The sequence below is a fragment of the Columba livia genome, chromosome 20, assembly GCF_036013475.1.
Source record: "Columba livia isolate bColLiv1 breed racing homer chromosome 20, bColLiv1.pat.W.v2, whole genome shotgun sequence".
Taxonomy (NCBI): domain Eukaryota; kingdom Metazoa; phylum Chordata; class Aves; order Columbiformes; family Columbidae; genus Columba; species Columba livia.
The window spans coordinates 2336491-2361148 of NC_088621.1; the positions used below are offsets into that span (position 1 = coordinate 2336491).

General features: G+C 56.9%; 2 protein-coding genes across 14 annotated transcripts in view; both read left to right on the forward strand.

Moving 5' to 3' along the window:
- BCAS3 (BCAS3 microtubule associated cell migration factor) overlaps positions 1 to 1973 on the forward strand; it is a 284160-nt gene extending 282187 nt beyond the window's left edge. For all 13 annotated transcript variants that reach the window (XR_010467329.1, XR_010467330.1, XM_065036752.1 and 10 more), the window contains one exon: positions 1096 to 1973. Coding sequence is in view for 9 of the 13 variants with exons in the window: in XM_065036752.1 (XP_064892824.1) it covers positions 1096 to 1244 (149 nt within the window). In the remaining 4 variants the exon portion in view is untranslated. The remainder of the gene's footprint in view (positions 1 to 1095) is intronic.
- A 12793-nt stretch (positions 1974 to 14766) lies between these two features.
- Positions 14767 to 24658, forward strand: TBX2 (T-box transcription factor 2). The gene is made up of 7 exons (XM_065036763.1): positions 14767 to 15272; positions 15980 to 16247; positions 18670 to 18816; positions 19994 to 20070; positions 20152 to 20321; positions 21616 to 22229; positions 23071 to 24658. The coding sequence occupies exons 1-7, from the start codon at positions 14908 to 14910 to the stop codon at positions 23515 to 23517; spliced, it is 2088 nt and encodes a 695-aa protein (XP_064892835.1). The 5' UTR covers positions 14767 to 14907; the 3' UTR covers positions 23518 to 24658.

Here is a 24658-nt window from a genome sequence, read left to right on the forward strand (position 1 = left end):
CCTGGCTGCTGTCCCTGCGGCGCCCGGGTGGCAAACGGGAGCTGTGCAGCGCCCAAGGATGCCGGGGCAGGGTGCTTTTGGTTTTAGCAAAGAACTGACTTTCTGCTTTTGCCGTGTGCAAGGGGGTTTTTCCTCTTCCCCCTTTGGCAGCAGAGGAATTAGCCCGAAGCTTCTGTCCCCGACCCGTCCCCTCCAGCGCAGAAGCAGCCGATGGAAGTCACGCTCAGGGCCGCGTGTTGTGACTTGATGGAATATTCCTGGTGGCGTGTCTGGGAGAGGATTCCTGCCGTGTCGTACGTGGGGCTCTGCCAAATCTCACCGCTGCATGCTGCCGCTGAGTGCCGGCCGCGCCGATGCTGCCGCCGGCTCAGCCGCAGGGTTCAAGTGGCTCACAGAGAGGCCGCGCTTAGAAACGATGCTCTGCACACATAAAAATCCTTGTGTTTTGAGATTAGGGAGCAGCAAAGGCTTTGGGAGGTCAGCGAGGGGAGATGTCTGGATGCGTATGGGAGGGAAAGGGAGAGCTGCAGTTCGGCCTGCTTTCTGTTTTGCTTTGAGGCACAGCTCAGGCCTGCAGGAAAGAGGATATTTTCTCTTTGGCTTGAAAAAGCAGAGTTATTTATGTCCATTTATGCAGGATAAAGGGTTGTGGAAAGTCCCTGGTGTTCCCAAGGTGGAGAATCACAGGCCGCTCCCCCTTCCCTGCCATCTCAGCATCATTGCTGTAGAGGAAAGATGTTTCGTGATCTGCCACCGTACCCTTCACACCTTGCTCAGTTCAGCCGTGAGCATCCCCACCACCAAGTCCCAACATGTTGTGGGGCCTCATCAGCGGCCTCATCCCCAGGAAAGGGTTTGCTCTGGGTCTCCATCCAGCTCCGCTTTGGCTCAGCTGAGCTTGAACCTGGCAGAGAAGCAGGACCAGGAGCTGGGATGTCTCTGGAGTGATCCATCAAATCACCCCAAAAGAGGTGGATGACGAGCAAATGTTAGAGCAATGATAAATAAACAGATTTGTCAATAAAGCGGCCGTCTAACGGCACGCTGGGTTTATGTGAAACGCTAACCAGGACCTGCTCTCTCTTCCCATTGCAGAGCTTCAGCGAGAGGGAAGCATAGAGACGCTCAGTAACAGCTCCGGTTCCACCAGCGGCAGCATCCCACGCAACTTCGATGGCTACAGGTCGCCCCTCCCGACTAACGAAAACCAGCCCCTCAGCCTTTTCCCCACGGGATTCCCTTAAATTAACCAAACAGCCAAGGAGAGATGCAGACACGGTAACGAGCCGCCTCTCCGCCTAAACTATCCCAATGTGTCACCTGCCAGTTCGCTGCTGCGCTGGATGGTTCTCATTACCCTGATAAATATTGATGACTCTTAAACCTTCCTGAAACATACTCACAAAATCTTGACTTTGTGTTCCTGTGCAATATGAAGAGACTCCGCCTTCAATCCTGATAGCTCCGCGGCTTCTTTTTTCGCTGTGTTCAGGAAGAGGTTGGTTGAGGAGAAATCTTTCTAAGCCATTTTGGGTCAAGCACATGGCTTCACGACCATTCTCTGCTTTTTTTGTGTTGAGAGATGAAGGGAATCTCCGCAACTCAGAGGAGCTCTCGCTGTTTGCAAAAGTGCCGAGTATTAACGCATGAACTGGAGAGAGTGAAAACTGGAGGACTTTCTGTGGACAGGGTTGATAATGTTATTCCTTCCTCGTTGCGTCTCCTTGCTGCCCTCCTTCCCCACTGATACTCATCAATGCCAGGAGTATTGCAAATGGAAATGTTTCTTTTTGTTCTTTGGAAGAATTCTCTCTGTTGCTCCGGTTTTCTTCTAGTCATGTATTTTAGAAACGTACTTAATTGACTAACTGCAGTCACGAATTTCTCATATTTGGTTATAAAAGTTGGTCATTGGAACTCAGATATCTGTCCAGAAATGCATGTGTCATTGAATAAATCTAAGTTAAACAAAACACTGCTTAAATGGCAATGTTCATGGGGTGTTACTGGGCTGGCTGTGGGCTTCGTATATCTTCCTGGACCAGACTATGCATATTTACTAACTCGAGGGCTTTAATTGAAGCCATCAGTGGATGTTATGCAGCCAGTCTGGCTTGGTTTTGCCTCCCCGCTTTCTTGTCCCCATGTGCAAGGCCAAGACTGTTAAAAACAAGAGTTACAATTGGTGTGTCTCGCACCTCTGAAACTCAACACCCGCCTGTGTTGGGGCGTCTGAGCGCGGCTCCAGCTCCTTGCGTTGCTTGGGGCTCTGCTGCTCCGTCCCTCTGATTTGGGTGGGACGAGGACCAGGTGTGCTGGAAGCAGAGGCACCCGCCCCATCTGGCGTGTTACAGGATCACCCAGCGAGGCTTTGTATAACCCCCGTACCCTGCGGAATGTGCGCAGTCAAAACTAGCACCACATAACTCTGCTGATAAAACAGTCATGGGCTCACACATAGGAACCACATGAATTCCTCTATCTCGGCCAACTTGTGTCGAGAAGCAGAGAGTGAGATGGGACTGTCAGCTTATGAAATTTCCTTCCCTCTACTTGTTTTTAATAGAAGCCGTTCGAGTCACGGCAATGAGAGGAAACTATCTAAACCCACAAATCTTTTCGCACTTTTATAGCTCAAACCAGCCACACTGAGCGATGCAGAACCGACCACCCTCTTCCTACTCCATCCCCAAACACCAAATACCAAATTCAGCCTTGGGCTAGATTTTTTTGTTGTTTTTAGCTGTAACGCCACGACTCAGATCTCAGAAGCTTCTTTTTTTTCCCCCCTCTCTTCAGGCTTAGAAACCACTAATAAAAACCGAGAGTCTGCAGCAGTAATGTCAGTTTTTTGCTTGGTTTTCAGTCAGTCGTTTCTCAAGCAAAAAAATACTTCCTTGGGGTGAAACCGGAGGAGAATTCGCCCGTAAGTAAGTACTCACAGCTCGGGCCCGCTGGCTGTATCTGCTGTAATGCTGTGTTTCTTTTATGTCTGTAAAATAATGGCTTAAAGTAAGGGGCTGAGGGTAGGGCTGGCACTGCGGACAAATGGGACTGCAGGGTCAAGTCAGTCCACACCGGTCAGGGTTTTTAACACAGTTCAAGCCAAGGTCAACTCCAAAAGTTCAAACAAAATCCAGATTAACACATACAGAAGGGATTGCGTTGTCACCGGGATGCTTGTTTCCTTTCAGGCTTTCCGAGGAGCGGCCGTAAGGGACAAAGTTCTTGCAGGGGAAGGACGACGGCTCGTCTGCCTCCGACTGCTCGGTCGCTGGTTCTTACTCAACACACAAAGTAGGATAGCGCGTAACGCACAGTGGTGTCATTGGAAATGTATTTGTTGTTGGCAGGCATTAAATCACTTTTTATAAGTGCTGCAATACGGCCATGTGGAAATTCCCAGTCTGCAAGAAGCTCCTTTGAATCAGGATGTTTTGTTTAAAGGGGAAAAGAAGAGGGGGGGGAACCTACAAACTGGGGCCGTACCAAAATATTTTCAGTCTGGTTCATTGAAAAGAACGTCCTAAATTCCCCACTGTTGATAGCCCCGTAGCCAAACTGTTAAGAAGGCCTAGGGAAAAAAAAAAAAAAGGAGCAGAACTGCTATGAGGTGGCTAATTTAACTTTAATTTGATACTTTCACAGATGACCCAGCAGAATAACCACTGAGTTCCAGCTCTTCAGTGAGGCAGCGAAAGCTGAGTGTGTTGCAACCATAACTCTATAGGGTCCTATTGAGCAGTAACTCTACAGGGGCTGATTCCACGTGTCCCCCACTGCTCCCGCTGATGGCCCCTGCATTTCGGGTACACACAAAAACCCCCATTTCAACTGGGTGCCACGTGCTCTCCTCCAACTCCACCTTTCCTAAACCTCAGCAGCGATAACTCTTTTCAGGCACCAGGAGAGAAAATCGCTGCTCCGCGATGGTGTCTGGAAGCTGCTCCTAAGGGAGGTTTGTCCGGACTTTAATGCAACCGGGTTTTCAATCTAGGGACCAGATCCAAACTCCACTTAAAGCAGAAATAGCCAGAGGCTCCTGGGCTTCACAGGATTTCAGATGAGTGTCTCCCGTTGTTGTGGAAATGATCCAGGTGAGTTTCTGAAAGGCCGGATTTTCAAACGCAGCGGCTGGCAGGCAGCACAGCAAGAATGTTGTGCCATGATATAAACCACTGGCTCGAAAAGAGCCCAAAAGACATGCCGGACTTGCAGGTTTTTAAACTGTTTCCAGTAGTAGTAAGCAGCAGCCTCCTGCTGAGTTCAAAAGGCAAAACGTCTCATTTAAAGCGGGGCAGACTGTATATCACTCTGTGCATGAAGTGGAGCTCTTCTATTAAAAGTTGAGTTCAGATTTCATGAATTAACATGAAAAAGTGCTCTCTTACCCTACCCTGGTTTCTGTAACGAACACACGCATGTAGCATGCTTAAATCATGGGAGGGGAATGTTTTGCTGTTTGGAAAGAAGTGGAAAGTCAAAGGTTCTCCAAACTTGACAGCTTGAAGTTCAGATGAAGCCAAATCTCAAAGCCAGCCCAGGACACAACCAACAGGGCTGGCGTTTCACGGTGCTTTGCAGAGCACATGGAGCTCCAGCATCGTTTGCTTTGCTGACGAAGCTCAGCCCCAACGAGCCCCATTGGAGCGCGGCGCTTTGCCCAAGGTGAGCAGATAAACCCCATCCTGCTGTCCCGTCCCATCCCGTCCCGTCCCATCCTGAGCAGCATCAGCCAGCCCAACAACAGGGACTGCTGGCAAGGAGGCGAAGGGAACCAACCGAGGGCAAAATACTGCCAAGATCTCCATCCTCCTTCCTCACCAGAGAACCCAGAGGAGGGTTTTGCTGCAAAGTGCAGCTGTGAAATCCCTGAACGCTGCTCCCCCTCCTCTCTGACCCACCACGCATGGGGCTGAACATGTGGCGCTTTCACCGGGGCTTCCTCAGGAACTTTTTGAGGATCCAAACCGCGTCCGCGCCACGTCTCTGCATTTATTTTCTCCTTGCTCTGGCTTGTTGCTGTGCAGGGTAGGAAAGTTTGCGCCATTTCCTGTTGTCTTTCCCTTATGCTCCTGAGATATTGTAAAAATGTTCGGTATCCTCCAGTAGGTTGTAATCACTTCACCCTAATGTTTCACAGCTGCTAAGTGTAACTTTAAACCCAGCCATTTGAGTGCTTACAATTAGCGAGTCGATGGAGCTGAGATGGGGTCTTTGTGATTGCAAAAAGAGAGAATGACACTGTTTTTCCCCCCCCCCCCAAGTTTAAATTGGATAAAATAGGAACAAAAGTTGTGGAGATTAGGGTTTTTTTTAATGCAATAAATGATTAGTGGCTTATGTGCTAGGAAAAAATAATTGAATGCGCTGCTTGGCTTGTTTCACAGATGGAAAGGTAGCGGGACAAGCCTGTGTCTGCAGTGGCAGCGCCTCGGTCCTGGTGGCGGCAGGAACCCCTGCGGGAGCTGTGGCACAGCCAGGCAGCACTTCCACCCTGCTCTCCTCTGGTATAAAACCGGTTGGTTTCCCCAGCACTGGCTGGGTTTTCACCCTGGTTTTGCCTCCCTGGGCAGCTCCAGCCGCAGACATGATGCTGCATCGGGAGATGAAGGTGCCGCATCCTGCGGCGCTCCTGGCGTTGCTGAGAGCTTGCGCAGCAGTTCCCAGCCTGCACTCAGGATCCAGCTCTCTCGAAGATGGCAGCTCCATCCCCAATGGGTTCATCTCCCAGCAGCTCCAGCTGGGGCAGCCACAGGAGGGTGACCACTGGCCTCGCTGGGTGGTCACCACCACGGGCAGGGTCGGGGACTCACAGCCTGACCTGTCCCCTCTGCCTCCTTCCCCCCATCCCGCTGGGTTTTGTTCACATCCCCAGGGCTGGGCACGATGCAGCAGGGATGCTGCTCCATGCCAGCCCTCCCTCCCCGAAAAGCAGTGTTCCTGCCACCTGACCATAAACACTAATTAATAGCAAAGCCCTGGTCTAGATCAAGGAGGACGCTCTGAATTTTCTTGGGAACTTTGCTGCCTGAAAGGTATCTTAAATATTCTCTAGCGCTCAGCCTATCAGTAGGTCAATTATACAGTGAGCAGTCATACAAAGTTAATTTCTAATTTAATACAATGTTAAAAGGTTGTCAGGTTAAAATCTAATCTATAAACAAGACATGAAATGTCTCTTTAAAACGAATGTCATGAACCGATCCTGGCTCAAACCACAGACTGCTGCTTCTTTTATAGGATGTAATTACTTCCCAGTGAGTATTTACAATATTATTATAGGATGGTAATAAAAGGCCGGTGCCAGGCATGCCCGTGCAGCAGCCCCGTGCCAGCTGGGCACTAATCCTGCTCCCACCCTGGCTCCTTCTCTGGGGAGGTGAGAGGTGCCAGCTCATGGGACTCTGCTCCTGCTCCATGCAGTGGGGAGTAGGACAGCGGAAGAAATTGCTGTTTTCACTTAAATACACCTTGGGGCTTGGGGGCATGGGGACCCCCAAATGTGTCTCTGCATCCCCCAGCAAGGAGAGCTCACCAGTCCAGCACCATGGCGTTTCTCTGGCCACCACGATGTGCCGTACCAGACAGCCCTGGGGAAAATGATGGGTGAGCGCATTCGTTTTTGAACAACCTGCGGAAAGGACTTTGGCAAGGTTTCGCTGTGGGCTGAAGGTTATGAGCCACGTTCAGACCAGCGGCTTAATTCAAGCAGAAAAGCAGAGGCAGCACCTGTAGCCCGGGGCAAAGAGCCGGCCCTGTCCCTGCCTCCCCATCCACCCTCTCCCCCACCTCCCTCCGCAGGAGGGATGGACAAGAGGACATCCCACAGCTTCTCCTCCCACACAAGGGGTGTCCTTATTGCAGCCACCTCTTAGGGTACACTGAATTTTGCTCACGGAAGGGGAAAGTCCATCAATCACGAGGGAGTGATGCCATTGTCCCACCCAGGTGGCTGGCCAGACCACGAGACTGCTGCTCCTGCTAGTCCAGGGTGTCTGTGAGCTGGACAGGATCAGGGCTGCCCTTGCCAGGCTCATCCAAAAAGCACCATGTGTCACCCTGCTGTAGGTCGTGCGCTTGGCTTTGAAATCATGTGGGTTTATTTTCCAGTAGAAATCTCAGCAGCTCCAAAGGTTTGGCTCAGATGTGGTCATCTCTGAGCTCTCCTCTATGCCCATACAGCCCTGCAAGGTGGGGTCTGTCTGAAGAGAACTGAGATTTGGTGGGAGCAGGTGACCCCCACAAGTCTGCAGGGGAATGTGGGGTAATGTAACACCGGCGCTAGAGCCTGTGAAGCTGCAAGGGCTGCGTGGGCTCTGCTGCAGCCCCTCCACTAGCCAGAACTCCTTCCCTTCGCTGGGTTTTCTGCTAAATTCTGCTGTTCTTTGTAATTGAGAAAAGCTGCTGATGAACATCTGCACGGGCACTGTCCGCTCCGAGCCGGCTCCCGGGGTTGTTAGTGCTGGCGCTGCCGGTGCTTTGATGTGCTTGTAATTCACGGGCTTGGCTGGGGCCGCCCCGCAGATGCTGCCGGTGGGTGGTGCGGTGGGTCCCACACCAGCACGCCGCGAGGTGGGACAGCACCTGGCGCATCTGTGCAAACAGCAGCCACCAGCAGCCCCCGCTTGAAACACCATGTGTGTCCTCACCAGGGTTTGAGAGGTGACCTCTCCTGTGTCCGTCTGCAGAGGAAGGTACCCGGAGGCGTTTGGGGAGGTCCCTGAGATGCCTCCCTCCACCCGCCAGCCCATGAAGGGCAGAGGGATGGTGATGCCCACACACCGGCTGGCACAGCCCCACCGCACCAATGCGAAGGAGCAGCAGCCGAGCGGAGGGAGCAGAAGAGCCCTGGGCATGGGGCTGGTGGCACCAGGCAGGCAGAGCCGCAGGGCTGGGGTTTTGCTTTGCAGCCCGGGGAGCGCAATCTGTGGCCTTAATCCCACCATGTCCTGCGCGCTCTCAAATCCCCTTCACTTCAATGAGCGCTTGTAGTGTCAGGCCTGCACCGGGCGAGACGGCGCGCGGGGACGGCGGGGAGGATTTGTTCAAGAGGCACTGTTTTTAAGGTGAGATTTGAAGGATGGAAGACAGATGGCAACTAGAGAGGACAAACGGATCAAGTGAAGGGTTTGTTTTCAGCGTGGAGGGGAAAACACAGGAGGGAATTACTGCTGGCTACAAAATGGGGGCTATTAATACCTGCAGTGTCTCGAGCGTTGCACTTAGCCCGGCGAGCCGGGACCCTCACGGTGCCCACGGTGGGGGCTGACAGCGGCCCCTTTGCAGTGCAGGAGTGTGGTTTTTCTGCTGAGATGAACTGATCCCGGTGTGGCGCTGAGTGTACCCAGACAAAGCCAGGAGAGGGGTTATTAGCTGGCCGGCGGCCCTGCCATTGTCCCCACTATCTTTTCTTCTCTTTCAGCTTCCCTCCCAGTGGCCCAGGTCTCAAAGACCATGTGTCAAGAGATTAGTGACCTGCGCGAAGGGCAATTGCTTGCTTTGTGACGGCAGCCTGGCGTCGGGGCTGTTATTTACTTGTTATTTGGTGCTGTCTCGGTGGAGGTATCTGTGGAAAAGGTGCCTGGAGAGCGATGTGCCAGCGCTGCACAGCACAAGCGGGCGAGAAGCTGGGAGAGGAAGCACTCGAGGGCAAGTTTTAGTGAGCTCGCTTTGTGCTGCTACCGAGACCTCCAAATCCCCCAGGGCAGTCGCAGCAAAAACTGAAGACTTACAGCGAGGCAAGGAAAAAGCTGGGCAGCAGGAGAGTTAAACACAGCACAGAGGTGCCCGGGCACCTCACCGGGCACGGTGCTGGAGCCAAGGCCATGATGTCGCATTGCCCCTTGGCACTTTGAGTTTGCAGACTTGTTTTAAAAATTAAAAGATGGGAACAATCTGTCCTGTCTCCAGAGTCCCACTCCACCTCTCTGTGTCTCTGCGGCTCAGAGAAGCACTGGTGTTACGAGGAAATGTGAATATAAGCGGTGAGAGTGGGCCCTTCTGTGCAGCGCTGGCTATATTTCAAATTCGTGCATGATGAAACACCCGTGAAATGGACAGGTGCAAAGCATATTCCTGCCCGTGATTTATTTTGTTTTTATTTTCTCAGCAGTGAAATGCACTCTCCTGTAAACACAGGACAGTGATTTTCTGCAATCCTCAAAGTCAAACCTAGACCAAAACCACAACTCACGTGACACGGGAACAGCAGCGTCAGATCCTGCTGTAGATGTGATTTCAAACACATTGCCGGATCCTGTCTAAGTGGACAGGCCGAGGTGTGAGCCCCCACCAGCGCTCTGCACCCAGGGGCATTTCATTCGCCCCTCCTTTGATGCCAGGGGTCGGGCACAGCGCAGCTCAGCCTGGGGGACAGTCCCAAATCCTCACTTTTAATCTCACAGAGGAGGCAGGCGCAGGTCCTAACAGCATTATTTTGTCAATATACGCAGTTTGCGGAACTCTTTTATTTGGGAGATGAACCGGCCGTGAAGCACAGCCCTGGCACTCCCGCTCTCAGCTTGTGGGACCAACTTTGCTGGGGGAACATGGGTGGAAAACGGGACCCCGATTAACGCCGATACAGCCCCCAAAGCCAAGGGGCCCAGAGAAGGGCCGTTACCGACCTCCAGGGTCCCGGCGTGGGATGCCCGCCGGAGCGCGGGGCTCTGCGGGGCTCTGCGGCTCCGTTTCCCCGCGGGAGCGCAGCCGCGGTCACGCGTGGCAGTGGGCGGGGGGTGCTCGCCCCCGGCTCCATCCCATGACGGCGATGAGGCGGCGGTAATGCCATTAGCCCGGGGATTACGCGCCCGCGCCGGGATGTGACACACTTTCTCAAATGGAAGTTTTTTAAACAGAGGGATTTGCATGTTCCCCCCCTCCCCGCCCTCCGCTCCATCCCGGTCCCCGCCCGCCCCCCGCGGTGCCAGCTCGGGTTTCACGCCGCGGTCCCCCCCGAGCTGGCACGGCCCCGGCCGGAGCTCCCGTCTCCTTTTAAGGCAGCGGGCTCGGTGCGTGCGAGGCGCCGGGCCCCGACGTGGGGAGCCGGGCAGCCCCGGGGATGGGGGGCCGGGCGAGGGCGGGGGGGTCATGCCGCCACCACGCAAGGAAGGCGCTCCGTAATTAAAAAAAATAATAAAATCAATTAAGCGGAGGGGCTGAGCGGCTCCCAGATCAAAGCCCCGCGGACGCCACTACAGTGGGGTGCAGGCGGGGCGCGGAGGATGCGCCACCCCCTCAGCACGGGGCGCGCAGAAGCCGCCCGGCCGGGCCGGGGTCACTCGCTGCCCGCCCTGACAAACAGGCTGGGAAATGTGTTTATAAGTCGTTCAAACTCTGGATAAACTTCAGCGGCGTTTGTGTCTGCGTCTCCCTGCCTGTTGTTATTTTCCAGAAATCTGGATTACTGGAAATATTTTCTTTAAAGCTGGAGAGAAATCTAAACAGTCTGAGAGCAGAGGGAGCTCGGGGGGGCGGCCCGGGGACTGCAGCGCTGGCGGGGCTCCTCGGGTTTCCCCTCGCCGGGCCGCGCACGGACGGGTCGCGCAGCTCCGCTCCCGCGCAGCCGGAGGAGGGAGGCGGGAGGACGGCGGTGCCGGGGCTGGTGTCGGGTCGGGCATCTCTCTCGGTCGCTGTCGATAAAAGTGCACCAGGCGGCCCCGGTGCCCGGCACATCCCGGGCAGCTGTCGCTGCTCAGCGCGGCCCATCTCCGCCCCCCGTGACGGGCACCGGAGCACCGGGAAGGTGTGTGAGGAGGCGTTTTCCCGGCATCTCCCGGGGACAAGGGGATTCCCACCCCGCCGAGGGGTGTGAGGGGAGATGCGACGCCCCGGGGAAAGGAGGTGGAGGATAGCGATCCCTGCCGCGGGTGGGTACGAGCAAAAGAGGGCAGTTTCCTCACACGTGGGTTTATTTTCCTCTCCAGGTGGAGCGGGAGAAGTGGGGCCGGAGAAGCTGTCGGCGTTGCGGGGCCGTCCCTCGCCAAGGGGGGAACCCCGGGGCTGGATGCATCACCGAGTCCCGCGGAGGCCCAGCACACGTCGGGCCTCTCCTGTGAGGGCGAAGGGCTCCTGCCGCGGTCGGGACCTCCCCAACCCGCATCTGCGGGTTCGCTGCGGACGGTGCAACCGGAGGTGTCAGACGTCCGCAGGTCTGTCTGTCCAGCTGCTCCCGGGGTAGCAGCGAGAAGCCCAGCCAAGCGGCACCGTCCCCCTCCCTCCACGGCACGTCCCTTTCCCACTCTCATTTGAATCACCCACGCTCGGGAAGGTGCGAGCGAACTCTTCTGCCCGGCCCCGTCGGACCGCCCTCCGCGGGAACCGGAGGAGTCCCTTGCCGTGGCATCAGGTCCGGGAATGGGGGCGGTCGATGGATCGCCTTCAACGCAGGAAAATCCCTTTTGCCTGGAGCCGGAGAGCCCGCGGCCGGTGCGCCCGGCGCAGCCCCGTCGGGGGGGAGCGCTCCCCGGGGCGCGGGGCCGCCACAGCCCGGTGCAGCCGGGAGGAGGGGAAGGCAGAGGCCCGGCTGCTTGTGAGAATTGTTATTTTTCATCAATCACCCGCAATTTGTGTAAGTGCCCCGGACAGGACACCAGCCGTCCTGCTGGCTGGGGTCACGGAGACAACACAGCGGTGGAGAAGAGCAAATTGCATTTGCTCACCAGCTCACAGATCCAAATTACGGCCTTCGCATGGCGCGGGGAAGGGAGCGAAAGGTCCATGTGACATGAGGGAAATATGAAGGACTTTGACAGGTCTTAAACGGCCTGGCGCCAAGGCCTAAGTCTACCGGCTAAAAATAGAAAAGGGATGATGAGTGGAGATGGGCAGAGATGAAAGGGGAAGAGCGAGCGGGGCTGCGCTGCGGAGCGGGTGGAGCGCGGGGGTAGCGGGGCCGGCCCGGTTCCTCCGGGCTGGCCCACAACGGATCCCCGGGGCAGCCCGGTCGCCCCCGTCCCAGCCCGGGGACCGCTCGCCAGCACAGCCCCGGGCCCGCAGGCGGCCAGGGCGGCTCCCGGGAGCCGGACAACGGTGGCCCCGAGTGCTGCAGCGACCTGGGGCGGGAAGGGAAAGGGACACCCCTTGTCTCCAACCCCCGGGGCAAGGCTGGCCTCGGGGTGGGGGGCAAAGCTCATCTCTCCTAGACGGGGAGGACGGTGCGATGCCGGATTTCGCCCGGCCGCGGGCATGGGTGGCCCAGCCGTGCATGGGCGCAGGATCCTGGAGCTGCGGCTGGATCTGCCCCAGCGAGTCAGTGCCTGGCTCCCCGTTATTCCCCCACCCCCGGCAATCCCATCGGTGATCAATGCTACAGAGGGTCGGGGAGACGAGGCTGCTCTGGGTCGGTTTTATTCTGCAGGCGAGTGCGTTTGCGACGTTTACCGATGTGGGGGGTGCGACCAGAGGTCCTGGGCCCCCTGGGCTGGGGGCTAGGAGACTTTTCCTTGCTGCAGTCGACCCCGCTGCCTCCAGGCCCCGATGGGCCGGCCCCATGGAGCTGTGGACAAAGTGTCTGCGACACAGTCGCCTCCGGCATGGGGTGATGCCATCCGGAGCAATGAGAGGCTCCGGTTTTACTTTGTGAGGGGGAATTAAAAAAAAAATACAAGCAAGCCCCCTTTTTGCCAAAGCTGCCGTCAGCAGTTTTCCGCGGCGGCGAGGAAGCAAAGTCCAAATCGGGTCTAAATTTCAGTCCCTGTTCTCCGTTCAATGGTCAGCGGGACACCCCCCCCCCCGCCCCGACCCCGCACCGCGGCCGGTCCCGGCTGGGGCAGCCCCGAGGGGCCGCGTTGTGCCCGCCCCGTCGGGCGCGGTGGCGGGAGCGGGCACTGCAGGCAGAGGTGAACCTGCCGCGGGACACGGGCAGGTTGTGACCGCCCCCGAGAATAACCCGGGCTTGGGTTTGGACTCTGCGTGGAGCAGGGAGGCAGCGAGCGAGGATCGCTATCGACAGGATGAACCGGGATGGGGAGGGGGCAGCCAGGGTTCCCCGCGTCCCACCCTGCACGAGGGGCAGCGAAACGCGGCCCCGAAGGCTCGGAGCTGCTGCGGCCGCGCCTCGCCGCGCATTCGCGGAGCAGTAGGGCCGAGGGGGAGAGCGGGTCGGGGGGCAGAGGAGGGGGCCGGCCCCCACTCCCTCGTCCCGCCGGACCGCAGCGCAGGCGGCGGGGGCAGGAGCCTTGGAAGGATGGCAGGGCGCTTTTTGAAGATTTGGGGGTAAATATGAAGTGACAAGAGACGGGTCTTTATTGTGAGGGCTCAGCCGCCTGGCGCCAGGGCCCTCTTCAGCCACCGCGGCCCTCAGTTAATCAGCGCAGATCTCCAAACCGACCTCTCCGCGGGGACACCCACCGCGCCCGCCGCCCCCCCGAGCCCCGGCGCGGCGGGACCGGGCCTAATCCCTCTGCAAACAGCCCCGGAGTGTCTCTCTCCGCCTTATCTGCCTCCCTCTGCCCGGTAAACAGCCCCTCCGCCTGGGCACAGCCGCGCCGGCGTTCGGCCGCGCACCGACGGCGGGGTCTGTGCCTCTGCCGTGGGCACGGGGCTGCGGGCGGACCCCCCCATCCCACCCGTCGGTGCGGCTGCCGGCAGGGCGGGGGGCGACGGCAGGGAGCGACTCACCCGCGCTGGAGGTCGCCACTCGGGGCCTCGCCGCCGGCCGCCGCTCTCCGCCGGGCTCCCGAAGGCCGCCCCGTCGGCGCTGCGCAGCATTGCGCGGCGGTGCGCGGCTGTGCGCGGAGCGGCGGGCGGGGCGCGCCCCACCTCGATCCGCTCTCCAGGATCTGTCGTAAGACGGCAGCCGCCGAGCACTCCCGGCCGCTCCCCCCTCCCCGGCCCGCCGCCCCCGCACAGACCGGTGGGGGCCCTTTGCCGCCGCCCCCCCGCCCCCGAGGCCGGGCGGACCCGGGCGCCGCTCCCCGCTCCGCCAAGGTGGCTCCGCGCTGTCCCCGCACCGGCGGCGGCCGCTCCCCGGCCGCGGCGCAGCCAGGGCTGACCCGGTATGCGGAAAGGAGCCGGGGGTGGGATTTCGAGCACTTTTCTCTGTCATTGGTTAATATTTTATTCTGTTGACATGTTTTCTTACTGCCGATGCTTCCGACACCTTCTCCTTTTTTTTTTTTTCTTCTCCTTTTTTTTTTTTCCCTTCTTCCCTTCCTCCCTCCCTCCGCGACCCCCCCGCCCCGCGCCCCGGAGCTTGGCCGGAGCTGTCAAAACCACGCCTATGCAGATCCACAATTGGTCTGAAACGCGTAAAATCAGCAATCAAGGGGGCTTGGCTCATTAGCGGGCGGATCAGAGCAGGAAGGACATGTGAGATAGTCACAGTTTTACAGAGATCAGGACAAGATCTAACCGTTTCCACTCCGGCTCCTTTAGCCATGAGCAACCCTCGCCCCAGCGCCGTCCGCGGAGCGCGCAGCCGGGCCGGCCCCGCCGAGGCGCAGCCAGGGCCCGCGGGGGTGTGAGGGCAGCGCGGCCGCCCCTGCCCCGCCGCGCCCCGCGCCGCTCCGCGCAGCCCCGCGCCGGCTTTTGTTTCTATTTTAGTGTTGGGAAGGACTTTACCGGGAGGGCTCTCTCCCTCGCTCGCTCTCCCTCGCTGCAAGAACAACAACAAAAAATAAGGACCTACTGTCTCCCCTCCGCAGACCGGGAGTCCCAGGAGCCGGGAACTGCCTCTCTTTTTTTTCATCTTCTTTTTATTTTTTTTCCAGATCTAGTTCCGCTGTTTTTTGGCTTTTTTGTGTGTGTGTGCGCGCTTTTTGTGTGTGTGTTGTTGATTTTCCTTCCTCTTCCAGAGACTCGACCGAGTTCGCTGGGCAAGAGAGAGAAAAAGAAATTAAACCCGCACACACACATTTTTGTAAAGGGAATCCCTCTTTTTCTCCTGGATTTGTGGATGCACCGATGAGAGATCCAGCCTTCCCAGGGACTGCCATGGCTTACCACCCCTTCCACGCACCCCGGCCGGCCGACTTCCCCATGTCCGCTTTCCTCGCAGCCGCCCAGCCTTCCTTTTTCCCCGCTCTGGCTCTGCCTCCGGCGGCGCTGGCAAAGCCCATGCCGGACCCCGGCCTGGCCGGGGCGGCCGAGGCCGGGCTGCACGTCTCGGCCCTGGGACATCACCACCAAGCCGCCCATCTGCGCTCACTCAAGAGCCTGGAGCCCGAGGAGGAGGTCGAAGACGACCCTAAAGTAACGCTGGAAGCCAAAGAGCTTTGGGACCAGTTTCACAAGCTGGGTACCGAGATGGTGATCACCAAGTCCGGGAGGTAAGAGCCGGCCCCGCGCAGCCCCGCGGAGCCCGCCCCGCACCTGCGCGGCCGCGCAGCGCCCTCGCCCCTCCGTTTCGTCCCGCTTCCCCCGGTGCTCCCCAAATCCGCCTCGATTAATTCACGCGGGGAATTTCGATCCCTGCATTTTTTTGTTCGGAGATATTTACACTCCTGGCTTTCCCCATACGCCCCAATTATTAGTTTTCCGAGTGCGATCCCAAATTAAATTTGTGCGCGCTAATTGAGCGCCCGTAATCCCCCGTTGTATTTGTTTACGCCGCTGCCCGCCGCTTCCTTTCCTCTTGCCAAACTTTCCCCGCGACCGGGGTCGTCCCCGTCCCTGCCCGTGTCCTCGTCCCCGGGGGAGGGCAGCGCCGGGGCTGGCGGGGTGCTGGGTGAGAGATTCGTCGCAGGACAGGGAAATGGGCTGAAATCCAGGATGCGTTTTCGTTCACTATTTCCCAGAATGGGATTTTTTAGCATTTTCCCAACTTTCTGCCCTGGGTGAGGGCAGCAGAGTGGGGTGAGAAGCAACGGGACGTTAGAAAGGCTGGAAATCCTCAGTGAAGCTAAACTAAAAAATGGTGGTTTCGGAGCAGCCGCCGAGGCCGGGCGGTGCGGGGCGGCTCGGCGGGGCCGCGGCCGTCGGGGGTCGGCTGCGGGCAGGCGGGAGCAGCCCTGTACCGCTCTGGGTCTCTCCGCAGGAGGATGTTTCCCCCGTTCAAGGTGCGTGTGAGCGGCCTGGACAAGAAGGCCAAGTACATTTTGCTGATGGATATAGTGGCGGCCGACGATTGCCGGTACAAGTTCCACAACTCCCGCTGGATGGTCGCCGGGAAGGCCGACCCGGAGATGCCCAAGCGCATGTACATCCACCCCGACAGCCCGGCCACGGGGGAACAGTGGATGGCCAAACCTGTTGCCTTTCACAAGCTCAAGCTCACCAACAACATCTCGGACAAGCACGGCTTTGTAAGTGCGGCTGCGGGGCAGAGCAGAGCCCCCCGAGCAGGGACCCCCGGAGAAGGAGTGGGGTCTACCCGGTGCCGGTCTACTCTGTCCGGGGGAAACAGCTGGGCTTTAATGGCTTCTCCCCACACGGCAACAGCACAAGCGGGGCTGGGCTGGACGGCGGGGCCTTGCCGGGCCCTACACTGGCCTGGCTGTCCCGCAGCCCCCCGGCTCCTGCTCCTACCCGGCACCGAGGGACAGCTCCCCACTGTCCTGGGGATGACTCCCCCGAGGGGAAATGGAAGGCCTGACTGTGGGCAGCCTTGGGATCCCCTTGGCTCTCTCATCCCCACCCTTCGCGGCCTGTTCTGCCGCCTTTCCCCAGCGCTTGGGACTCTGCGGGGAGCGGGATTTGGGGGGGTGGATGTGCGGGGCCGAGGCCGTGTCGGGGGATGCAGGGAGGGCAGCCCCGACGGGGCGGCAGCCGGGCAGGTTCAACCCAGGCTGCGCTGCGGACCGGGCCGGGACCGCGATGCTGGGGGCGGCAGCACTTGCGGTGGGTTTTTGAGGCCGGGAGGCAGGACCGGAGCCCTTGGCAGCTGCGGCTCCTCACCGGCTGCTTCTGAAAGGTTCCCAAACGCTCCTATTATTTCTCCTGTTGATCATATCTACATCACCTGCCGCAGGTTAAAAAAAGAAAGCAAAACCAACCAACCAACAGAATAAAAAATAAAGGCAAAACAAAAAAAACAAAAAGCAACAGCCCAAACAAAATAAAACAAAAAATATAGAGATTTGGAAAGAAAGAAGAAAGAAACGGAAGCGTGTTGGCAATTTGCAGAGATCCGCAGAAAGCGGGGTCAAAACGCCAGGAGAGCGTGATCCTGCGTGAATGCACGGGGGGAAAAAATCACGGCGCACAAGCCGGCTATCTTTAGCCTCTGGACAAGCATTTAGGGCGATAAAAGGAAAGTTCATGGTCCAGCGTTGGTGATACGGTAATTAGTGGGGAGCCGGGGCCGGCAGAGCCGCGGTACACGGCGCTCAGGTGGGCGAGCGCTCAGCAGCTGCCCGGGAACTTTTCTCTTTTTATTTATTTTTATTTGATTTTAGGGCAGGAAACAGAGTCTTTCTTAAATAATACATTACAAGGTTATTTATAGACAGGAAGGTAAATCGATACAGAGTCTAAAAAAATAGCTTGCTTTTTTATACTGGGGAAAAACTAGTTTGATTCAGTGTTTTTAACGGTTCGCCTCCTTCAATTAAAGATTTCTGTTATCTGTCGTTGTCCAAAATCCGGACTGTGTTAAATCTGGGAGATGAGGGTTTAGCCAGTGCCCATCTGGTCAGAGAGGGATGATTATTTTTTTTTCAAAGAAATGCAGATTTGCACGGCTGAATGATACTTTTTGCACCATTTTCGCGATAATTCCCGTGTAGATGATATCAATATAATAGCGATCCGACAGGTGATTATTGCTGGGGTTAAAAAAAAAAGGGGGGGGGATTTTTTTTTATTGCCTTCTAAAACGAAATGAAGTGATAATTATTTAGCCATTTGGCCGTCTTTATTTGACAATAATTACTCAAGCTTTCGTCGTTCCCCTACCAATTCCGGTCGGTAAATACTACATTTCAGCCCTACCACAGCAGGTTGGGGAATTATTTAATCACTATCGGGCAGGAAAACGCTGAGCGGTGCGGGCAATGAGGGGCAGGGGGTCGGAGGTGCCCCCGGGGCGCGACTCGGGGGGTTCAGCCGCTTCCAAAAATCCTCAGCCAAATAGCGCTAGATTCGGTTGGAATTTAAAAAAGAAAATAATGATTTTAAAAAGGCAATAGGGTAGAGAATGGCTTTGAGTGTTGGCGACGCTTTCAGACACCTGGTTGGGAAAGAAAAATGTCTGTTCCTTCTGCAGCGTTGCTCCGAGACATAAATTTAACATGGCTCATGGTGAAACGCTCCTTTCACGTCGCAGGCGCTGGCTGGGGCTGGCACGGGTTTCTGCCGCCACCGGCACGAATCGAGAGGCTTTTTACCGTTACATTTTTGTGGTGGTGAGGTAGAGTATTTTTATTTTTTTTAAAGGACGGAAATATGAAAAGCGCTGAGAAATGTGTCGGAAACTCGCCTCGCTTTTGCAGGGTTGTAATAAAAGGGGGAGATCCCTCTTGCTGCTTTATTGCCGTGCTTAACACCCGCAAAGATGCTGCCGTGCCTGCCTTCCCCTGACCTCCTTATTTGGGGGCAGATCGTGCAATGGCATAAACAAAAAAAGAATCTCCCCTTTGGCATCCCTCGGCATTCCTTCCTCACGGTGAAATATTTTTTTGGTTGTTTTCGGGAGAATAGGGATTTTCTGGGGGAGGTAGCTAAACGCACGTAACATGGACCATGAGGCTGACGGCAGCTGCGGGTTGTGCTCTCTCGCCCACTCAGACCATCCTGAACTCCATGCACAAGTACCAGCCCAGGTTCCACATAGTCCGGGCCAACGACATCCTCAAGCTGCCCTACAGCACCTTCCGCACCTACGTGTTCCCCGAGACCGACTTCATCGCCGTCACTGCCTACCAGAACGACAAGGTACGGCCCGGCAGCGCCTCGGCTCTCCCTGTCCCTGCCCATTCCCTGTCCCTACCCCTGCTCTCACTCCTGTCCCATCCCTTACCTCTTATTCGGGTGTATTTGTGTACGTGCATGTCTGTGAGGATGTTTTTGGGGAGAGTGGCCAAAGGGAATAACAGTAGAAAGGTTAAAGCCCAAGCCCTCAGAGCAGGAGGTGCCCTTCATACTATTATTATTGCTATTGCTAATACTAAATCCATTGCTAATATTAATATTTATATTATTACGATTAATAATTTCCTCCTGGACTTCACTGCTCCTCTTCTGGGCCGCAGGAGTCTTTGCTGCAGGCCCAGCTCACAGAGAAAAGCTCTGTGGCCTGGGCAGCCTCGTGGAGAAGGTGCCCTGGGCTCAGGAGGAGCCAAAAAAATAGAGCCAGATAAGCTAATTTTAGTTGCTTTCGTGATTTAGCAAGTGTTACCCTGTGAGCAGCAGAGCCAGGAGAGCCTGGTGGGGAGCGGAGAGCCTCTGCCAGCCCCCTCCAAGGGTTGTGTGTGTGTGTTTTAACCCAAAAGCTGACCCCCACCTCCACCCCTGGCTGCTGATGCTAATTGACAGCTCTGTCTGAGGGTCCTGGTGGGCTTGTTTCCCTCGTAAAGTTTATGGCGAAGAGTCACAATCGATTAAAGAACACTTTGTCTGCCCGCCCGCCGCAAGCTGCGCGGGGCAGCCACCGGCCGGTGGGCCCCGTCGGGTCGGGCGGCAGCAGGCGGGGGATGCGGCGGGGCCGAGGCGGCCGGGCGGGGGTTGCAGCGGGGCCGGGCAGCCCTGGCTTTTTCCAGCGCCCCTCTCGGGGCCGAGTTTCAGAGCCATGCATTATTGAGAGCCCTAATGTCGCCGGCCCTAGAAGCCCGTGACGGGTAGGGATAAGAATAGCTTTTAACCAGCGCCGCGCGGCTCAGTCGCCATCTTCTCTCCGGGGGGCCGTGAAAAATAACTTCCTATCATTAAGACTCTATTAATAATTTAAGCCCAAACCTCAGCATCATTTTTAATAAAGCATGCGGTGTGTTAAAGCGGAGCCGCGGTGCGTTTCGCAGCCTGTGCAGCGCACCCCGTGCTCCCCGACGGCGGCGAGCTGCGGGGGGCGGGCAAGGGCTTCACGCCTCCTTTCTTCTCCGTCTCCCCCCAACAGATCACCCAGCTGAAAATCGATAACAACCCATTCGCCAAGGGCTTTCGGGACACGGGCAATGGTCGGCGGGAGAAGAGGTAAGGGGTGTCCGTGTGTCCCCCCCTGCTCCGCGCCCGTGGAGGGCCGGGCCGTGCCCGACGCTGCCTCTCGCCCCGTAGGAAGCAGCTGTCGCTGCCGTCCCTGCGGATGTACGAGGAGCCCTGCAAGCCCGACCGCGACGGCGGCGAGTCGGACGCCTCCTCCTGCGAGCCCTCGGCGGTGCGCGACGCCCTCCACTCCCCCGTGGGCCCCCTCCCCAGCCCCCTGCGCCTCAAGGGCAGCGGCAGAGGTAACGGGGCGACCCCCGGCTCGGCTCCCATCCTCCTCTGGCTTCCCTGGCGTCGGGGGAAAACTATGGGGGGAGGCTGGAAAGACACGCGATTCCCAAATTTGCCCAAACGTCGGGTTTCTGTTCACTCGGGGGCGGTGGGTGCCGGGTACTGTGGGGAAGAGAGGTCGAACTAGCAGGGAAAAAAAGATCGGGATGGGCACGAAGGAGCGCAAGGTTTGAAAGGACAAGAACAGAGCAAACGCGAATGGCATTCGTGGGTTGCAACATTTTCCTGTTTATACGTTATTGTAAACAAGATGAAATGGCAAAGCAGCCCGTGCGCTAGACGTGTTTGCCCGTTTCCCCTCTGGTGCCTGCCCTGCCTTTCATGGCCAGCTCAGAGTCCCCTGGAAAAAAAACATTAATACATCTGAAAGGGGAAAAAATGTTGTAACTCCAGGGCTTCAAGCTGGTAAATGAACATAAACTAGCAGTTCCCACGCTGCAGTTTTTAGATGCTGGGTTTTGTCTTGCCGCACTATCAATCTGCTGCTCTTTAAACTTTCCACCAGCCCGATTCCCTGCAAACCTTCATCAAAATTGCAACCCCCTCCTCCCCGAGCTGGTGGGAGGGTTTATTACACCCCTCTCCTCTTTCAAAGGCTTCCCCGAATATTCGCCCCAGCCTGCAGAGCTTCACCTAACCCGCACCAAAATGTTGTTTTCGTTTAGCGGGAGCCGGGCGGGCAGGGGCTCTGCTCCCCTCGCCTTCGCCATCCCCTTCGCTCTCACCCCCTTCCTCCTCTGAGAGCTCAGTGGGTGTTTTAAATTGAAGCCCGTTTTAGGAAAGTCTGTACCATATCTCTTGCCTTAAGACTGCCTCTTTAACCTGCGTCAACCTGCACATTTGGAATAAATCCACTGTGTACTCTGTTGATCAGCTCCATGTAATTAAATATATACAGGACCATTTCCTCCAGCGCTGTCCACCCGCCCGTGCTCTCTTCATCCCCCACTCCACAGCCCGCTTTGAGTTCGCAGCTAACAAGAACGATGCCGTAATACGTTTTGGTTCTCCATCAAACATGTTTTTCCTGTTTGGCAAAGCAACTGCTGTTGTTAATCCCCTTTCCCCAGAGCAACCATGGCGTGAGGGCCCATTGCTGACCCCAAAATGAGTTTCTCCCATTAAGAACGATCAGGGCTTTGCCACCGCAATCTCTCCCCGACACCAGGGCCCTCACAAGCAATGCGCTCCTCACCTCCCCTGGGTGTTTCTGCTCTGACCCTGTGCCCCTTCATTCCCTTGCAGAGGAAAAGCCGGGGGCCGACAGTGATGCAGAGGTGGAGAAGGCGCCCGAGGAGCGGCCGACAGCAGCGATCAGCCCCGGTGGGGAGGACACGACACCCCGTGGCAGCCCCCGCTGCCCAGAGGAGCGGAGCAAGGAGAGGCGCAGCCCGGAGAAGGTCAAGGATGGTGTGTCCCCCCGGGAGGGTCCTGGTGAGGGCCTGTTCGGCACGCGGGGCCTGGAGAAGGACAAGATGGAAGGACGGAGGAAAGAGCCAGACCCGGGCAAGAAGGATGCAGAAGGTGGTGGCTTAGGCAAGGAGGCCTTCGCCCCACTGATGGTGCACACGGACAGCCCCCCACACCTGAGTGCCGGGCACCTGCAGAGCCTGACGCTCTCCGGCCTCCATGGGCAGCAGTTCTTCAGCCCCCTGGGCGCTGGGCAGCCCCTCTTCATCCACCCGGGACAGTTCGCCATGGCCCCCGGCGCCTTCTCCGCCATGGGCATGGGACACTTGCTGGCCTCGGTGGCCGGCGGGGGCAGCCTGGAGAACGGAGCCCTCTCGTCCGCCCCAGGCGCAGCAGGGACAACCACCCCCTTCCCTTTCCACCTCTCCCAGCACATGCTGGCCTCTCAGGTAAGCCCCCACACCCACCCTGTGTCCCTGTCCCCCTCCCACTGCCCGTCCAGGCCCTGGGCTCTCCTCTTCACGTCATTCCTCAAAGCTCCTCAATTGAACAGAGCGCTTCATGGGCACAGGGCAGACCAGGACGGCATCACCCCCAGCGTGGGGACACAAAGGCGGACCAGTGCCAGTCAGGAACTGTTGGTGCCCCCAGCCTCCTCCATGCCCCTTGCAGCCCATGGCGCCAAGGGGCTGATGTTCCCCCAGACCCCTGACGTGCTGCCTGCTGTGGCACAGGCAGGACATGGGGGACATATTGACCTCGGGCCTGATTTGAGAAGGAATCTTCCTCTTTTTTTTATTTTTTGCAGCTGTATGGGTCCCCATAGGCAGGGGCAGAGTCAGGAGCCATGGCCCTGCCTGACCTGTCCGTCCCCATCTCCCTGCCAGCCCCAAAGCAGCTTCTGCACTCATGTTGCTTTTGCCAGACCCTATGATGAAACGCATAAAGATGTCTTTGAACTACCCTAATTTATCGAACATACTTAACAGTGTGTTTTAATGTGGTTAAAGGTCTGTGATGCTGCACAGATGGGGACATGCAGTGTGTGAGGAGGTGCAGGGATGGGGCAGGTTGAGGAGGGGGTTTTGGGTCCAGGTCGGTTTGGGTTGGATGGGGCTCTCCAGCTGTATCCCCTCCCTCAGCCTGTCCTACAGGAATATCCCTGCGCTGTGTTTTTATTACACCAGGGTGTCTGCTTTTCTCAAGGGAACACTGTCTTGGGGACAGGCAGGAGGGAGGATGCAGCGGCACACTGGCACATCTCTCACCCCTCTCTATTTGTCTCCACAGGGAATCCCGATGCCCACCTTCGGCGGACTCTTCCCCTACCCCTACACCTACATGGCGGCGGCTGCGGCGGCCGCCTCGGCCATGCCGGCCACCAGCGCGGCGGCCGCTGGGCCGCTCTCCCGCAACCCCTTCTTGGGCAGCAGCCGCCCCCGCCTGCGCTTCAGCCCCTACCAGCTCCCGGTCACCATCCCTCCCAGCACCAACCTGCTGACCACCGGCCTGCCCGCCAGCCTCAACCCCGGCTCCGAGGGCTCCAAGGCCGGCAGCAGCCGGGAATCCAGCCCCCTCCCCGAGGTGCCCCTGCACAAGGGGGGCAGCCAGCGCCCCACCGCCTCCCCCAAGGGCTCTCTGAAGGAGTCCCTCAATGAACTGCAAAACATCCAGAGACTGGTGAGCGGGCTGGAGAGCCAGCGGGAGCTGTCACCCGGCAGGGAGTCCCCCAAGTGACCGGTGGGGTGGGCAGAGAGCCCTCCCGGCGGGGCGGAGAAGCACTGGTATTTTGTACAGCACAGTATAAATATTTATTGTGGAGAGAGGGCTGGGGGCAGATGGAGGCTGGAGCAGAGGGATGGAGCCCCACCGAGCAAGCGGATCCACCACCCCACAGCCAGGAGCGAGAGGTGGGAGCACAAGGCTCAACCGCCCCCCGGGCTGTGGGGCTGGGAGCGGCTTACCCCCATCCAGCACAGCCGCAGAGCTCCCCAGCCCCTCCACTCCCCCGCTCCGGGCACTGGGCAGCTCTGGGGGGGTCAACAAGCTGGCGCTGAGGCACCCGATGGATGGGGTGGCCCCGGCCCCAGTACCAGGGAGGTGAACGGGGTTGAAACCTCATCTGTGCAAGGGGCGAGGGAGGAAAAAATGATTAAAAGAAATAAGAAAGGAAACACAGCAAATAAATCGCCTCGGCAGCCGCCGCCGCGCAGAGCTGGTACGGCGGGGGGAGCCCTGCGGGTACCCGGGCAGATATTTATGAAATAAATGGTAATTTGTGTAAATAAGCTATAAGGATCCCAGAATATGCAAATTGGTATTAATTTATTCAGAGTTGTACATTGGTGTGTACATAATATTTAGAGTTTAACTCATCGCATTTAAGTTTTGTTTTTATTTTTTTTTTTCATTTTACATGAGCATATATATTGTAAATGAAAACTATTTAGCTCTTTGTGATTGAAGGAGATATCGGTTTCTTTAACTGTGTTTTAAAATATTGTTCATCCCGCCTGTTCTCTAGGACAATCATGTACCACCACTAAAACAAATTTTTGGAGTAATTGAAACTAAGATTTCAATTCTCTAATGGACTTTTGCAAGAAAAAAAAAAACAACAAACATGAATCCAAAACATAACTAAAATATCGCTACAGTGCGGGGTATAGAGAATGCAGGAATAAACCTCAGGTTTTTATTTTTCACTCCAGAACATTAAAAAAAAGAAGTATAATAAATTTAAATATCACAGGACTGTGCTCTATATTTGTTTTAAAATAAAAAGATACATGATTTGCAACGTGCTGGTTACTCGGATATCTGTCTGTCCAGTTTTGATGAATTCTCACATCTTTCAATAAAAAAACTACTCGGAGAA

Excerpts from the sequence above, each read along its gene's own strand:
- TBX2 (XM_065036763.1), top strand. The coding sequence starts at position 14,908 with ATGAGAGATCCAGCCTTCCCAGGGACTGCCATGGCTTACCACCCCTTC. Across the intron at positions 20,071-20,151 it reads AATGGTCGGCGGGAGAAGAG|GAAGCAGCTGTCGCTGCCGT; the intron begins GTAAGGGGTGTC and ends CTCGCCCCGTAG. Across the intron at positions 22,230-23,070 it reads AGCACATGCTGGCCTCTCAG|GGAATCCCGATGCCCACCTT; the intron begins GTAAGCCCCCAC and ends TTGTCTCCACAG.